We start from the raw sequence: 18,091 nt of genomic DNA on the forward strand, positions 1-18,091 counted from the left end.
TGTTTTTAAAAGGAAAAAGGAGATGAAGACATTTTTTTCACAAATAAAAGTACAAAATAATGAATTATGTTTTTAATTATTTTATTTTTTTCAGATGTGAATGTAGATAACCCAGATAAAAAGTCAGTGATGATGTACTTGATGTGTTTCTTCCAAGTTTTACCACATTCAAACATATCAGAAACATGTGACATAGAATTACCTCCCCCTACACCACAATCTGCCTTAATACCAACACCAACTGAAAAATTCCATTTTGCTGAACATGTCAAGAAATCAGAGGTAAACTTATGCATTTTATTTATATGCTATCACCTTTGTTGTGATATAAGCATACTTGAACTAAAAAAGGTTTTAGTATTGTTGAATGCAATGGATATGGTGAAAAAAGTTTTGACAGGGCATTACAATAGAAAGCAATTTGCAATAGGAGGTGAACACATCTATATTTATTCAAAAGATTCTCAATGGAATGATATAGGCTTTATGGACTGATTGACAGCATAATAGGAGTAAAAAGCTTGTTTTAATGTACAAAGAGGGAAACCATAAAATAATATAACAATCAAACAACAGATTTTGAATTGCAATGCCCTTTTCAACATTGTCTTAGTATTTCATTAATGTGCTAGCATAGGTTGAATCAGGGGGGGGGGGCCTGGGGGGCCCAGGCCCCCCCCCCCCTTTCAGGGGAAAAATTTGTTTGATTATATAGGGAATCATTGAAGCATGACTGAAGCGGGCCCCCTCTTATGTCAGTCAGAGGGCCCCCCTTATGAAAAGTTCTGGATCCGCCACTGGCTAGGGACCAGATTACCCAAAGTTATGTCATGACTATTATCAAATGTCACCTAGTAGTTAGTTTAAAGCTTTAATAATAGAGAATTTCAATGGCAAAGAAATTTAATTTTGGGCTCCATTTAGCTTCAGTGGGAGCGGTTATTATTTTTCTTGTTCAGGGGATGGTCTTAGTTTTGTGAATTAAAAATGTTGTTTGTTAGAAAATGTGCAATTTGGATTTCTTTGTACTTTGAGAGAATAAAGAACAATGAACCAGTCTATCTGTTCTCATGTAGACATCCAAACATCTTTTTAAGTAAACCCATCCAAACTAAACATTATTTATGTTCTATTGTAAAAACATTATAACAAATTGAGTTTTAAATATAGACAAACTAAAATAAAATCTGATATCAATTCACCAAATGAAAACAATGAAAAATGTATTTATCTCATTATTGTGATGATATGCAAAAACTAATAGGTAATAAAGGTGTAATAAAGACATACATGATTATTTAAATATTCATGATATATTTATGTACAGGACAATTATTATTATTGTTATTAATGAAAATATTATGTCTGGTTGCCAACATGTCGATATTGAAACCTTGATACATAAGAGAAAGAAAACAAATCTGTATTTGATGTTTATGATTTTTGGCAATAACCATCATAAACACAACTCATCTATAGAATAAAACTCGCTTAGATTAGGTTTATTATTCTCTTAAGTTTTTAGTTCAAATTTACTCCTCAAAAACTTGCTTCGCTTTGAAGGTGAAGACTATGAATCTGTGAACATTGCTTATATCATATGCTCTGATGTCTCATTTGCTTTATTTACATGGTACTGATTTCTCTTGTATTCTATGAGGTTTTCTTGTAATATACAGTTTTGTTGTCTCATGCTTTGTTGAATATTCTGCATTTATTCTTCTTTTCTATGAAATAAGATTAAATTATTGAAGATGCATACCCATAGCCAGGGGGGTTCGGACGAACCCCCCTTGAAATCAAATAAGCACTGTTAAAGTCAATGTTCTGTTCGAATTTTGACTGTTAAAGTCGAGTTTGTGAGTCTAACAAACCCCCCCCCCCCCCCCCCCCCCCCTGGAAATTCCTGGCTAGGGGCCTGATATCTATCATTGATTACTAAAAGCTATCTGTTTGCATTAACAACGGTGTCATTGTGTAAGTTAGATACACCTGATAATACTTATGCTCATCATTAACGTGTGTGACACATTTGCCACTGGACGTTTAAGCAAACAACAATCAATCAATCTAATATCCTCATGGGTGTATATCTAACATGTAGTATTACTTGTCCTGGATTTCTATGTTCTGTAGGAGACGGTTGTCAGTCTTTCATTCAAAGCAACATTGTAGATCTGTCCTAGTTGTTTTATAGTTCACTTTCTCATCTGCAACAGAAATCCTCAATGAATAAAGCAACTTATATATTACCTAACTAAAATATTTACTAAAGAACAAAATGGAAAAATTTAAGGGTTTTATCATTGAAAATTTAAATTTTATAATTGGACAAGCTTTAATATACCCTTTACAGTGAGATGTGTTTTGAAAGCATATTTTTTTAAATGAATTCTAAAAAAAACAACATTTTAACTTTATAATCAGTGGACATACAAGGATAGGCTATTAGTTTGAAGGAAGTTTTTTTAGGATCAATTACATAATACAATGTATTGAAGTGGCTATTTTTGTATCATGAATTATCAGTTTTACAAAATTAGCTTTATTTCCAGTGGGTCTATCACCACATGGTATACATTGATTATATTTGAACAATAACATTCTTTGACTTGGTCCTTGTTGCTCTTTTATAAGTTATATCTTATCTATATTCAAGTGTAGGACCTTGAATGGGTATGAAGAAAAGAAACAATGTTTACATAAATAGCCCCATTGTTCCTGATCATACCTTGGTGTTAGGCGTGGGAGAAAAGGGTAGTCCAGGGATCACCTGTAGTACGTTTATAGATCAGACCTATAGTATAGGTGCGTTATCAGCGATCAAACTGTTAATGTAAACAATACCCATGATTAAAATCAATGATTCCCAACATTTTTACATGTTTTATTTACTGAAGATTTAAAAATAGAAAAAGTTTAAAAAAAATTGCAATTAAAATGAATTAAAAAAATTAAGCAAAAAATTATTGCAAAAAAATTTTAAATCGGTTATTGAAAATAATAAATAATTTTTTATCAGATATATGTAACGAGATAATTGTTATCTGTCCTCATTTAGATAGTAAAGAAAAGACGGAAATGCTTGAATGAATGATATTACTATAATAAGTATTGTGTGAAAAAAAGACTCTAATATGTTATGTCAACACAATGTAATAATCTACCTATGATTGAATAATTGTGTCGCCTAATTTTTGGTAATAGCGGTAATAGTCGTCACACTGTTACCTGTCTCACCTGTATAACTTCTGATATGTAAACATCTACCATTCATGTGTCTATCAGCTGGGCACTTAATCGTACCTTCGTTTCTCAGGAATGGTGGATAGCCATTATTTATAAATACATATACTAGATAGCAATATTGAATATTTTTGGAGTTAACAATAACTTTGCTAAGTTCTTCATGTTGCTATGCCTCATTTAGATTGGGGCAAGATGAAATTGGATTTCCTACTTGTGCCAATTGTTGTTCATTTGTAAATAACAATGTGTAAAACAAATGTGTGAGGTGATATTAATTAACCTAAATCCTTAAACTTGAAGGATTTACCGATATTTCTACATTTTTCGGGAGAAATAGGGAGTTGAATATTTATATACAATTACAGGTAGGTCTAGAGATAATTAAGTTTACCAATGTTATCTGGAGATATTTAGCTTCATTTAATGTACTGCTGCAACTAAGCAACCAAATCTTAGAAATAAATGCACAGAGAAAAGTGAAAAAATATGAAAATAGAAATTTATGATAATGCAGCACTAATAAAAACAAAAAATCCCCTCAAAATTCTTCAAATATCAAATTGAAGCTTCCATGTCTTAAGAGGAACAATGTGCAAATAATTCTGTCAAAGTTGTGATTAATGAAATATTAAATTTAATCTTTTCAAAATTTATTTATTATTAAACATTAATCGGAATCCTGTTTTTGCCATATTTAGAAAAATATTTTAAGTAAGGTAGCTGACTGTTTGGAAACTGTTGATTGTTAGCTCACAGTTGGATGTTTAAACTTTATATTTCTTATATTTGTTCAACACTCTGTTTAACTGCCAATTCAATACTTTAATAAAAATTTTGCCAAAAGACTTTCTATTCTTAGGTGCTTGTCATCTTTGAAAATGTATATAGACATTCAACAGAAGTGATTAGGTCAAGTAGCACAAAATTATCTAGGACACGAAAGAATGTAATGGGCTCTTTAGTTAGAAAAATTTATGCAGAGGCATTGGCATGTGATTATATTTTACTATGCAGAATAATGAAACCTTACATCCTAATTATTGACCTTCTATCTGTGATATCACATAGATTTAATTGATAGGTATATATACCAATCAACAGCTAAGGCAATACAAGTTATAGGATCAGAACTAGTAAGATACAATGAGATAACCGAAAAGTGTTTTATTGGAATAAAGGATAGACTAATTAGATCAGTGATGGATCCAGAACTTTTCCTAAGGGGGGGCCAACTGACTGACCTAAGGGGGGCCGCTCCAGTCATGCTTCATTGATTCCCTATATAATCAACCAAATGTTTCCCACGAAAGGGGGGCCTCAGGATCCGCCTATGTAGATGGCCATTGAAAACATTAAAACTGAAGATTCTGAGGTTTAGCCCATAACAAGACTTGTTGTCCAGGCTGACAAATGCAATGGTGAATCCAAGAGGGGGGTTCCTGGGGTTGGAACCCTCCCCATTTTTTCATTATTGATGTTTTTGAATGGGGACAGAGGGTTGGAACACCCTCTTTTATAAATGGCTGAATTCACCCTTGAAATGAGCAAAGTGCTAGAATGTGACACTGTCCCAACATTTGCTTTCAGAATTAGTTACTGTCCCAGATCTAGTTTCCAATTTTGGATTGTATTCCAAAGATTTTTTTTCTAAATCTCTTCTTTTCTTTCTTTCTTACAAAGCCTAACATACAATGCTGCACATCAAAGCTTTAAAACCATCAGTAGATATTTCAGTTGTTTAATGTCATATTAAATGACAAGATAGGTTGATATATTACCCTAATTTAGACCTAACTTGACAATGCATGAGTGTAAGGTTGCATATAAATGCAACATTTATTGAAATCAAATATTCACTCTATCCTGTTGGGAAAATTACACATTGTTAGTGGGTTTTTATAAAGCAGTTTTATACACTTTCATATGGTGCAATGCTTTTAAAATTTGGAATAAGAGATAGCTAAATATTTCAATTGGAGCATATGATTGGAATAACAAAACTGTTTGCAACTAATTCTTCCATTAAAAAGATAAGCTTATAAGCATTTTGAACATGTTAATTGTGGAGTCATTTAGTTAGCATGTAATTATTACAGTAAAAAGGATTTGAATTTTTTAAGTATCTGAACATGAAACCACATGTATTAAGTCAGTCCAACATATTACAAATTTTCATTTTTGATTGTCTGACAATGGAATTCATGGACCTCCATTTCATAAAAACATGATCAAAACAATTTCAGTGCTACCTTTTCACATTTATAGATCTTTGATTTATTACCTTTTACGCATACTTAAATGTCAAGTCATCAAATTATACTACCAAATTTGATACATGTACTTTAAAAAATAAGTTTTAAAAAACTGCATTGCATTACAATAACTCAGTAAATGCCATAGAAATTATCAAATGAGTGTTTGATCATCTTCTTCAGCATGTTCAGTTCTCATTTTGCTGCGTTTTTTTTTTTTTTTTGTGATTGTGACCTTTCTGGAAAATTCACTCTGGCGTCGTGTTATGTAGTTTTCTCTCTAGCAAAATATCTTTAATTTAAATTCTTCTAAAGGAGTAGGTCTCGTAAGGCCCGATTTTGGCCTGTAATTTCAAGTTCATATAAGGAAAGATTTTAGACACTTTTTAAACACTTAAGTGTCTATTCAATTGATATTAATTAGTTTATGTGAAAGATTTTAACTTAAATAGTCATTAAAAACGCTCCAATTCGAGCTTAAATATGAAAATCTATCAAATATGTCAAAAAACATAACTTTGTAGATAGTTTTTTTGTCAAAAGTGAAAGTGGCCGCATCTGTGTCCATCCTCAACCTTTATATATATTATGTATTATCATCAAATACAACTTACATTTCAAAATTATAAAAGAACACGAATAGCCACTTTCATTTAAGACAGAAACCGTCTAAAATTTAACTAAAATGCTAAAATTGTGAAGATTTCAGTAATTTAGCACGACTTAATGATGCTAGTACTCGATATATATGTGCATTGTATTGCCATAAACAGCCCATATTTATGTAGCAGAAGCCTGTTATTTCCAATAAAAAGCTTAAAGATTACTTTTTCACAATTTTGCAAAATTGCTTTATTTTGGGGCGAAAAAGAGGATTTACTGAACCTACTCCTTTGCTTATACACTGTAAAGTCATTATTTGAAATGACAATTATTACACAGATCATAGTGTTCTCTGTTTAAAAGATATTCCTTGGATCTGAAAAGAAATTGGACATAATGTACTGATGTTTTTGTTTATTAAGGTATAATAATAAATATTAGCCTGAATTAGTATAAATATTGTTACAAGCTTGTTAATCCTGTGGAGTAATGCCAGATAAATAGATATTGTGTTTAAGATCAGATTTGTTCTGACCAAGGCTTTGTTATATTACTTTAAGGTTTAATATTTGTTGCATAATGAATATTTAAATTGAACATGTTATGATTTAATTTAGTTTCAGCCAAATATTATAAAAAGTCATTGTCTTTTGTGTTGATATTTTTGTTAGATGTCAGTTTTGTTCCTAGTAAGGTTAAACATTTGACATTTCAGGGCCTTTTATAGCTGACTATGCGGTATGAGCTTTGCTCGTTGTTGAAGGCTGTATGGTGACCTATAGTTGTTAATTTCTTTGTTATTAGGTCTCTTGTGGAGAGTTTCTCATTCAGGTTATCATACCACATCGTCTTTTTTTACATAAAACAAACTTCTGATTTTTCGAAATTGTGCATTCTTCTGCATCTTCTATTTGCTTAAACATTTTTTTTCCAGAAATTAAAGCAATGTGCAAAAGTTAACCTAGACAAAATCTAAACTGTCACTGAGCATTAATGTTGTTACTAATTGCACTCTTAAGAAGAGAAATGAACTTCAGATCTGAAACCTTTATATTATTATGGTGGCATATTTGCTGTTCATTAATCTGATTAACCCTGCAATATGACTTTGTAATAACAATAAACAAACACAATCGGATACATCTATCTTGTAATAAACAGACTAGTGAGGGTTCAGAATTAGCATCAAATCTCTAACACATCTTTAAGACTTGTGATTACTGGGTCTTTTCAGGTTCTGGCAAGTCAGCTAGGGTTATTTCTTAAATAGTCTCCAAAATAGATAAATGTTGGCAAGTGTCAGTGAGACAACAAGGCAACACAAAGCAACAAAATAATGACATTTAAATAAAAAAAAAAAAAATACAGAAAATTATGGAAAAGCAAGTCATTTCATGTGTGAGGATTTTGCTTGCTTTATAAAGATGATGGATCCGAATCCATAAATACTGTGACATCAAAACTTAAAATTCATGAGTGACAAAAAACAATGATTCTGACAACTTACTTTTTAAGGTTTTTGATTTGGGACGGGAACAAAAACATTTGGCAGGAAAAACAATTTTGAAAATACTTCACACTCTCCCTGTGCATGCATTTATTAATATAGAAAACCTATTGGTAAACTATTTTTTTTTCTCGTCAGCTGGAAATTGAATTCTGAAAATATTTGTTGCTAAAATTTCAAAAATCAGTGTCTCATTTTCTCTCAAGTTTTCAATTCTATTTTGATCTTATTAAAAGTTACATAACAGTCTGTCAAACAAAGCATTAATTGCAAAAAGCAGCTGAGATTGAACCCCATTCTCTAAAATCTTAGAGCATTGGTACCAAATAATATCATATCATTATTTCTTCAATACAAGACAAAACTTTGATTAGCTCTAGCTGAAATATAAATTTTGCCTGACCTGGAGTTTTAGAATACAGTTTTGGTGGAGATAGAGTAGTTCTTTGACCTGTTATTTTTGATGGTCATATATTACTATCAAATCACTGTCGCAGAATCTAATGCATTCTGGGTAATATTTTCAAAAGTTATATACCTGAAAACCTTGTGATTAGTTAAACACATCCTCAACATGAAAATTCAAAACCAATGACATGACCTTATATTCATTTTGGGGTAAGAACAATTAAATTACCCATATTTCTTAGATACTAAAACCCCGAATTCTGCTGCAACATGTTGAAGTTACACATATTGTAATACAATCAGTACATAAGTGCTGTTTGCCTATTCTGATGCTTCCAAAGTATAAATTTAGTTCTTGTATCTCTGTGGTCTTTTTATTGATTTTGAACACATTACATTATTATCATTTCTGTTTATATAATGCGATTATACAAATTATATGTTTATAAGTATTGTTTGGCTATGCCAATGTTTTTCGAAAGTGAAGACATTATTTAATAGTTCCTGTATCATGGTAGTCTTTTTGGTAATCAGGTGCACCCTTTTTGTCAGAGGTAGAATGTTTATGATGTGCTCCTCAGCACTCTCTTTGTAGTTGTGATTATAGGTAAACATATTATCATTATTCTTTGATCCTGCATTTACTAGTCATAGTTTTGTGTGTGAAAGAAGAAGTCAATACTTAGAGACATTTACATTTTTTGGATGAAATATGAGATTTTTAGCTCACCTGGCCCGAAGGGCCAAGTGAGCTTATGCCATCACTTGGCGTCCGTGGTCGTCCGTCGTCGTCTGTTGTCGTAAACTATTTCAAGAATCTTCTCCTCTGAAACTACTGGGCCAAATACTTTCAAACTTTAACTGAATGTTCCTTAGGGTATCTAGTTTATAAATTGTATCCGAAGTTTTGATCTATCAACAAACATGGTCGCCATTGCTAAAAATAGAACATAGGGGTCAAATGCAGTTTTTGGCTTATAACTCAAAAACCAAAGCATTTAGAGCAAATCTGACATGGGGTATTATTGTTTATCAGGTCAAGATCTATCTGCCCTGAAATTTTCAGATGAATCAGACAACCCGTAGTTGGGTTGCTGCCCCTGAATTGGTAATTTTAAGGAAATTTTGCTGTTTTTGGTTATTAGGGTATCTAGTTTATAAATTGTATCCGAAGTTTTGATCTATCAACAAACATGGTCGCCATTGCTAAAAATAAAACATAGGGGTCAAATGCAGTTTTTGGCTTATAACTCAAAAACCAAAGCATTAAGAGCAAATCTGACACGGGGTAATATTGTTTATCAGGTCAAGATCTATCTGCCCTGAAATTTTCAGATGAATCAGACAACCTGTTGTAGGGTTGCTGCCCCTGAATTGATAATTTTAAGGAAATTTTGCTGTTTTTGTTTATTATCTTGAATATTATTATAGATAGAGATAAACTGTAAACAGCAATAATGTTCAGCAAAGTAAGATCTACAAATAAGTCAATTTGACCAAAATTGTCAATTGACCCCTAAAGGAGTTATTGCCCTTTAAAGACTTTTTTCACAATTTGTTCATCATGTTGACTTACTTTAAAAAATCTTCTCCTTTGAAACTGCTGTATCAATTTCAGCCAAACTTAGGCTAAATGAGTTTCAGAGTATCTAGTATAAATTTTATATTTTATTTCCTTGTATGTCAAGAAACATAGCTCCTATTGCTAAAATAGAACATAGGAGAAAATTATCATTTTTTTGGCTTTTGAAGAAAATAGGACGATCCAAAGAACATTTAAATAAATTGAAAAGCCAAAATAATCATTGATGAGAGATTTAACCAAAATAATTAAGGTGAGCGATTCAGGCTCTTGAGAGCCTCTTGTTGATTAAAACCACAATATTCTAAGCGCTATAAAACAGGAAGACATGACCTTACCAAAGATATTTCTATATAACGTTCTTGCTCCTGGACAAGTTGCCAATCTTCTTACACCTTTCACAACCATTTCAGTAAAAGTAGAAAGAATTTGAAAGTGTCTAGCAGCTTTCTAGTTTATCTTAATTCTCTAGTGACATGTGCATAGAGTATTTTTGCAACTCTTTTAGTAAAGGTAGAAGAACTTGAAAATGTCTGGCAGCTTTTTAGTTAGCTGACAAATGGTTTGAACCAAAATACCCATAAATATAAAAGAATATAACAGACAAAAAATTCCAACAAATAATTGCAGTATGATTATGTAATCAAACCCAAATAATTTAAAGGATAATGCCCTAATATTTACTTAGATGTGTCAGTTTGATTGTTGATAAAGATAGCAGGTAAAAAGTATATAATGAGATTAAACTAATTTCAACTTTCATGTTTTTGGTAATGCACTTTAGAAAGTCTTTTACCACATTCATATCTCAGCAGTTTGCACTTGGCTTGGAAGGGTCTACTGGATTCCACAAATACATTATTACATATACAACACTGTATAAAACCAATAAAATTAATTGAAAATGTAAAGATCAATTACATATTGTGTAAGTTTAGAAAATTTTAAAATAGAGGTGAATAAGATGTAATGGGTTTTGATGGTTAATGTAACATGCTTATAAACTGAATCTCTTTATACCAGATGAAATAACACTCTTGATGGATAACCAGCTGAGAGAGAGATTGAAAATGTTACAGATATTGTCAGTTTGTCGCTTTATGCCAAGATCGCTCAAGTTCAGTGTGAAAATTAATACCTTATGTACAAAAGACATTATATTCCTATTTAGCTTACATGACTAAAATTTAACATTTGTCACTAATCTGGGCCTTATATCAATTGCTATGCAGTACCCGGTATGTGTTTTGCTCATTGTTGAAGGCCATACAGTATACTATAGTTGTTCACTTCTATATCAATTTGTCCTTTTAATACTTGCTATTCAGTATTGGTTTTCCTCATTGTTGAAGATCATACAATGACCTATATCTGTTAAACTTCCATGTCATTTGATCCCAAGCATGGTGATCATGCAGCTCCATCTTTTTTATAGTGTACCTTAAATTGCTTCTTGCTTTATTTATTGATAACAATATTTTTCTTTGATACCATTTTTCTTACTTTACAGGGGTAATGGAAACAATTTTTTGTAGTTCAGTCTTGATTATTGATAATTTCTTTTCTGAGGTTATTTTGAAACTATTGATATGTCTAACAGTCTTCAGAATATTGATTTGGTGGCAAATTGGACTATCCACTGTGCTTAAACGGCCGTGGGTAACTTAAGTTACCCACAGCCCAAGATGGAGCCGCCTGGCTTCGGTTAGGAAGTTTGCTCCTGTATAATTACAATACCATGAATACAAAAGAAATGTTCAGTAATTAAAAAGTTAAATAAATCTTTTAGGGAAACTCTGCAATGTAAAACGTGGTTTGTTACTTCAAATTAAACGATTACAGCACGATTTGCCAAATCACTGATGATGTCCGTAACTTCAAAACAACTTGTCCGTAACTTTTTTCCTTATATCAATAGGGATGTCCGTAACTTCAGCATGATGTCAGTAACTTTCAAAAAATCTTTATTCATGGATGTAATTCACATGATTATTTAAAAAAAGAAATGATAAATTACAAAAATACCGACCTCCTAGGAATATTCAAACTGGAAGTTCTTTATCATGTTTATGGAATGGCAAAGCCAAAAGTTCAATTTAACACTCCAAACGAATGGAAAACAACGGTCATACTCGCCTTGGTACAGACATTAAAAAGTAAAATTACAAAAATACTGAACTCTGAAGAAAATTCAAAAAGGAAAGTCCCTTATCAAATGGAAAAATCCAAAGCTCAACCAAATGGATAACAACTGCGATTTTCCTGATGGTACAGGTATTTTCTTATGTAGAAAATTGTACGGCAAAATTAATGTATCTTACATTCTACTGGCTTTATAAATAGATTGTTAACTGCTTAAGTTTTAGATGATAAATCATGACATGCAGGTTATAAATCTCACCATTTCCATCTGTAGAAATTACATTAATAGTGAACATATGAAAATCACCTTAAGAGAACAAGTTCGGAGGTCAATCCTTAGCAGAAATACATAGATGAATCAGCCCAAACCTCTAAAGAAGATATGTATGATTTGATACCCGATCTTATTGAATCCCTGAGGTCAATGAAACTTTTAGAATATTTTAAATCTACCTTTATTGCTATAATAAACTGACCCCTGATCAACAATATAGCCTTCCATCTTCTCCGTAGATATTGGCATTTTTTTCTCACAATCAACAACGCATGACACTAGTCGATATATTGAAGAGACCATACTTTTTTGGCTGACAATTGAGAAATCATTTAAAGGAAAGGATATCAATCTTTTTCCGCGGCTACACAGGCCAAGGACTCATCAATGAACAATCTATTAAGCTAGAGAAATGGTAGATAAATTTCGCCGTACCGTCATGTCCCGTTTTATCCCGGGAACAATTTTTAAAAATTTAACGGAAAATCAGTGACACTCTGGTTTGCTGTTTTCTCTTGTTTAGTTTGAAGCATATCGTTATTGTATAAATCTATGTAATAATTAAGGGGTTTGATTGTGTTTATAGTCCTTTAAGTGTTGAAATTGTTTATCTTACAATTTTGAAAAAAAAAAGTTACCCACATCCGAAAATAAAGTTACGGACACTCTGATCATTTTTGACTTATAAGTTACGGACATCTTATGCACTTTTTAAATGTTGGCCTTGCGCTAAAGTGAAGTCAAAATTAAAAAAATTGTAGTGATGGTAAGTGATTTCTTTATTCAAAAATCCTATCAATATTTAAATAGATCATGAAAAACGCTGCCAAAAGTCGATTTCGTATCAAATATCATCTCAGCAAATTTAGAGTCCGCCATATTGGGCTGTGGGTAACTTAAGTTACCCACGGCCGTTTAAGCACAGTGACTATCTTGATTGTACATCAAGGTTGCCATTGAAGTCTCTTGAAAAATACATGTGCTCAGAGACTTCCTGGCAATATTTATTATTAAAACAACTGGACAAGAATATGGATTGTTTCAGGTATTACACATGAACATGCAGTGATCATTAGTTGTTTGCTCTTGTTCGTTGTAATTAAGGTCCAGATTGATTTTAGAGAGGGGGAACTGTAGTCAATAGAGTTTTTCTTTGAAATGGGGTTTTCTCAAGTGTGTGCAAGCATAAATTATATCTTGAAATTTAACCCCATATCTCTTCCTTTCCATTTCTCATATCATATGGAAAAAATGAAAACAAGGCAACAGACTGGCTTATTTTTTTTCTCAGAAACTTGGACCCATAACTTTACTCAGATATAGTGCACTTGCCCTAAAATTGTTGCATGTCTCAAAATACTTAAAATGCAAGTCATCATGTTCCCTATTCTCAGCTACATCAGTAATAACTTAAAACCTATGTTTAGTAAACCTAAACTGCCTACATATATAACAACATCATGGTTAGTTTAATGCAATAGAAAAGTCATTTAGTCTCTTGTCTTTGTTTTATTCTGTAGAAACAAAAACAAAAAGATTTTCCCTGGTCTGATCTTTATAATGTCACTAAAGTTTGACAAACTCTGGTAACATTGGGTAAATATTTGGTATAAAGATCTTCAGAGTCAGTGTGACCTCTACTAACACTGCCTACTTATCTTAAAATTTATGTTGTAAACTTCATTTGAATAAAACTATAAGTGATATATTTTGACTCTTTGTTCTTTGTTCTGAGGTCAAAGTAAAAGTTTATTACCTCTTGTTATAGCATTCTCACATTGACTTCTGCTTTTTCATCTTCTTATTTAGTCAGGTCTAACCAGAAGGCATGCATTACCGTATTCGACCATGTATAGTACGCACCATAGGTTCAAAAAACGTTTTAATTGTCCAGACTTGACCCGTTGATTATAGTTTTGACTGATTGTGCTGAACCAAACACGAAAAATGTGTCAAAACAATAGCCATGCATGGAATCAAACATGAAATATTTTTAACAAGTGTGAGGCCTGTACAATGAACCAAACTTGGCAAGCATAATGATTGAGAAATCTTTGATAAAGATGGCAAATAAAGTGAACAAGATAAATAATTCAAACTTATTTGAGAACTAGCACTTAATTAGATGTTAAAGCTCTCTTCCTTTGGATTCATTTAGTTTTGCACATTTATAACTTAAGTTTCCAATTATTGATATTTGAAGTTCCTCAAAGTGTAAAATATTTCATAGTTTTATGTTTATGACGGGTTCACTGCTTTGAACTGTTTCATAGTTTTAAGTGAAAAGCAGAAAGTATTTAGAGTATAGAATATGAATGAAGGCTTGAGTCTTCAGTTCTTTTCTTCAAAGATTGATTTCTGGCACTGACTTTTGATTGTCTGTTTTACCTTTTAACTTCATATAGTTAAAAGTAATTAATTTTGCATTAAGGCCAGGAATGTGAATCTGCATTTTATATGCAAGGTGTGCATAAATTTACACCTTAAAACAGGTAAAACAGTTGTCAATTTCATTTCCTTGAAGAAGTGCAAACATATACATCTCAAGTGTCATCATTTTCTAGGATTATAAAATGTATGTTGCTGTTACGTAAAATGTGCATCTGAGTGCATTTTACTTCCTGTTTATAAGTGTTAATTTCTTTATCAGAAGTGCATTCATGTAGAAGTTATTAAATCTTATAATCTTAGTAAACTGCAAACACTTTTATTGAGAATATAATTACTTTTCCAGAAATAAATTATATAAGCTAAGAATCATTTGAAGTTTAAAGACTGTAGATATCAGAAGATTATTTAATAATTACATGAAAATATTATTGGTGTCTGGGGTTTTATCAATGTAATTTTATTGAAGGAATTAAAGCAATGTTCTGGTTTTCATCAGAACTGATCTGTACAGACAAATAGCCAATTATAATGAACATGTATTGGTTTTGAATAGAGAATTCTTGCATAATAAATTCATCATCTCCATTCTCAATTTTATAATACAACAGGCAACAATATGAAAATAAGTAGATACGGTATGATTGCCATTGAGGCAACTATCTACAAGAGACCAAAGGACAAGGATTCAAACAACCGCAGGTCACTGTTCAGTCAACAATACGCAAAAGTTATAGATGATCTGGCATGACAAAATGTGAATCAATGGAAAAGAGAAAACCAGCAGCCTCATTTCAGCTAAAACAATGGATAAAAATCAAATATAGTAGACAGCATGTTACCAGAAACAACCACTGTCAGAATGTTAGGCTCCAGATTTAGGAATGATGCTGTTATTGAGTTTCAATATCTGTCTTTTTCATACATAACAATATTATGCTCGAATCGATGAATTTAAAGGGTCCTCTTACAAGCCAAATATAATTGAGTATTTGTAAAGGGGTCCTTTTACAAGCTAAATAGAATTGAGCACTTAAAAAAGGTTCATCTTACAAGCTAAATAGAATTGAGTACTTTAAAAAGGGTCATCATACAAGCTAAATATAATAATGCACTTTTAAAAGGGTCTGCTTGCAGACAAATTTGAATTATGCACTTTTAAGAGTTTTCTTACTTGTAAGCCAAATAGAATTGTGCACTTTTAAACAGATTTCTCGTGTAGAATTTAGAACATTGGTACTTACAAGAGAATTGATGAGCAGATTCTAAAATAACATGTATTCTAAAATTAAAATGTTGAATTTCAAATAGAAAGTTAATATCCCTAACACTCCTTAGATATGTACAACATTCATTTCATCAGCTGTTATTTTCATTTCACTTCATTGATTACAAAGCCTCATTTCTTTTATCCTTGTCTTCTGAAAATTATATTCTACATGTGTTTTACAACAGTATTTCTACTTTATCTTTGCATTAATGCCAAAAATATCAAGCTTTTTTTCCATAAGAAACAAATATATTCTCAGACATAATTGCCTTTAAGATGATTTTATTTATTTTCCATGACTTGGTAATATTCTAAACAAATTGGACTTTTGTTTTTTACTTAATGAAAGCTGTAATAATAAAGCACACTTCATTTGTTTTCTGAAGTATAAGAATTGAAGGTTAACAACAGTATTAACCAACATATTACTTTGAAGCCATTTGATATTGTGAGATCAGTAATTCTTACATTTTTAGGATATTTTCACATAGAAATATGAGGTTTTACATTAAAAACTATTTTAACCAAAAAGTCTAAATACAGTGGATTCATTATTTTTTGTGGATTAGGGAAATTTGTATTTCCCAGGATTTTTGATTTTGTGGTTTTCTTTTCAGTCTATATAAATCATTAAAATTTTGCAGTTGAACATTAAAATTTGTGGTTTTTATATAACAACTAAAAACATGAAAATTGGTATCCCACAAATGATAAAAACTGCCTTTAAACCATTTTCGTTGACTTGATTTCAACAAGAGGTTCAGGCTCAGGTGAGCCTCAAGTTTGTTTCCCTTTCAAGAGGTAACAAGTTGGTCAATGACACCTTACACCTGTCCAGAAGGATTTTTGTTTTATCACTTAAACCCCAAACACGCACCTGATAAATTTGTTAGTCAAGGGATTAGAGTTCAGATAATGAAATTATATTAAAAATAAAATGGAATATGGCTACATATATAGTTCCTTCTATAAATCATATTCAAGTTTAAATGTACTGTAAAGTGTAAGGTTTGTTAGTCCTTATGACCATTTCAAGTAAGACAAAAATCTGACTTTATCAATTCGATTTGCATTTAAAAAGTGTATCTGATGCAGATTTTTTTAGAAAAAATACTGGATTTAAAGCCTGACAGAAAAATTGCATTGAAATAATGTTTAAAATACATACATTCAGTAACATTTAGGAACTGGATTAAAAAGGGATTTTCTCACCAAAGTATTGATCTGACTTAAACAATACAGATAAAGAAATATCAATGAGCACATGGCTTACAAAAAAAACCCTCTACAATGGACACAATAACTTAAGGACTTTTTTTTTAGAAAGCCCTAGGTTGTTGCCACTTTGATTGTGTGTTTTTTGTTGGCTTTATTTTTGCCTATTGCCAATCACTTTATTTTGAGATCTGAATGTTTTGCCATGGCTTTTTGATCCAGCTTCTCATATGAACTTTTAATGTCTTTTTTTTTATATCTTCCACCTCTTTAATAATGAATGCAATATTGAAATAATATTTTTTCTTTATTCCAGACTGCTATGTCAATGAGTAGTTCCTCAAACACCAGCACGATGAGTTCAAGTACAAACTCGGTTGACCTTTCAACTTACCAGGATGACCTTGAGAATGTCCTGACATGGTTGTTATTTTCTGAAGAATCCATGGAAAAACAGGAAGCACTTGGACATAATGTATCAAAGGTCAAGGAACAGTTTAATCAACATGAGGTATGCTTATACAAGTGTTTATCTGTCTGTCTGTCTATCATTGATAAATATGATAACGTTCAAGGCTATCTATCAATGGATAAGGACAAAAAAAACAGTGATAGTATAATAATTGGCAATACCACCCTAAAAATCTTCACCTAGTGATGTTGCAATAAAACAATTGCTAAATACATGTATGAGTAAGTCATAGAAAAATAAAAGATATTGGGTATCCATTCATGACACTAAATAAGTACATGCAAAGCATAAAAAAACCAAAATGCAATTGAATGGGGCTTGCGTTGCTGTTCTTCATCTAAAAGTCACAGGAATATTATATCTTACTGAAAAAGTGGATGTATGTTACTGATATGTTATATGTAATATTGTAGACATGTAACTTAATTTAAACTTTTCAGTAAAAGTACAATTATTTTATGAACTTTAAATTTTGACAGTAAACTGATATTAACATGATTTTCTTTTCTTTTTTACATTATTTGTCATGAAGATATCATTTACATATATCTTTCTTTGAGGACATCTAAATCTTAAAATTTTAATAGAATTTGGCTAAATAATAGATATTCAAACATTAACAATTGAAATGATAAATGTTCTATTAAGAAGATACCAAGTATAAAAACTGTAAAGATATTGTGGTATACTAGTATCATATTTATGTATGTCATAGCGGGTGACATGAGA

The 18,091-nt window shown here is 31.3% G+C and overlaps 1 protein-coding gene across 4 annotated transcripts in view; it reads left to right on the forward strand.

The window, feature by feature from the left end:
* LOC134687435 (dystrophin-like) overlaps positions 1-18,091 on the forward strand; it is a 201,749-nt gene that overhangs the window by 44,029 nt on the left and 139,629 nt on the right. For 3 of the 4 annotated variants that reach the window (XM_063547729.1, XM_063547730.1, XM_063547731.1), the window contains 2 exons: positions 95-282; positions 17,207-17,401. In XM_063547729.1, the coding sequence (XP_063403799.1) occupies positions 95-282; positions 17,207-17,401 (383 nt within the window). Of the gene's footprint in view, positions 1-94; positions 283-3,285; positions 3,615-17,206; positions 17,402-18,091 lie in introns of those variants that run through there. The other variant, XM_063547732.1, reaches the window with a different exon arrangement.

This window comes from Mytilus trossulus, chromosome 10 (assembly GCF_036588685.1).
Source record: "Mytilus trossulus isolate FHL-02 chromosome 10, PNRI_Mtr1.1.1.hap1, whole genome shotgun sequence".
NCBI lineage: Eukaryota > Metazoa > Mollusca > Bivalvia > Mytilida > Mytilidae > Mytilus > Mytilus trossulus.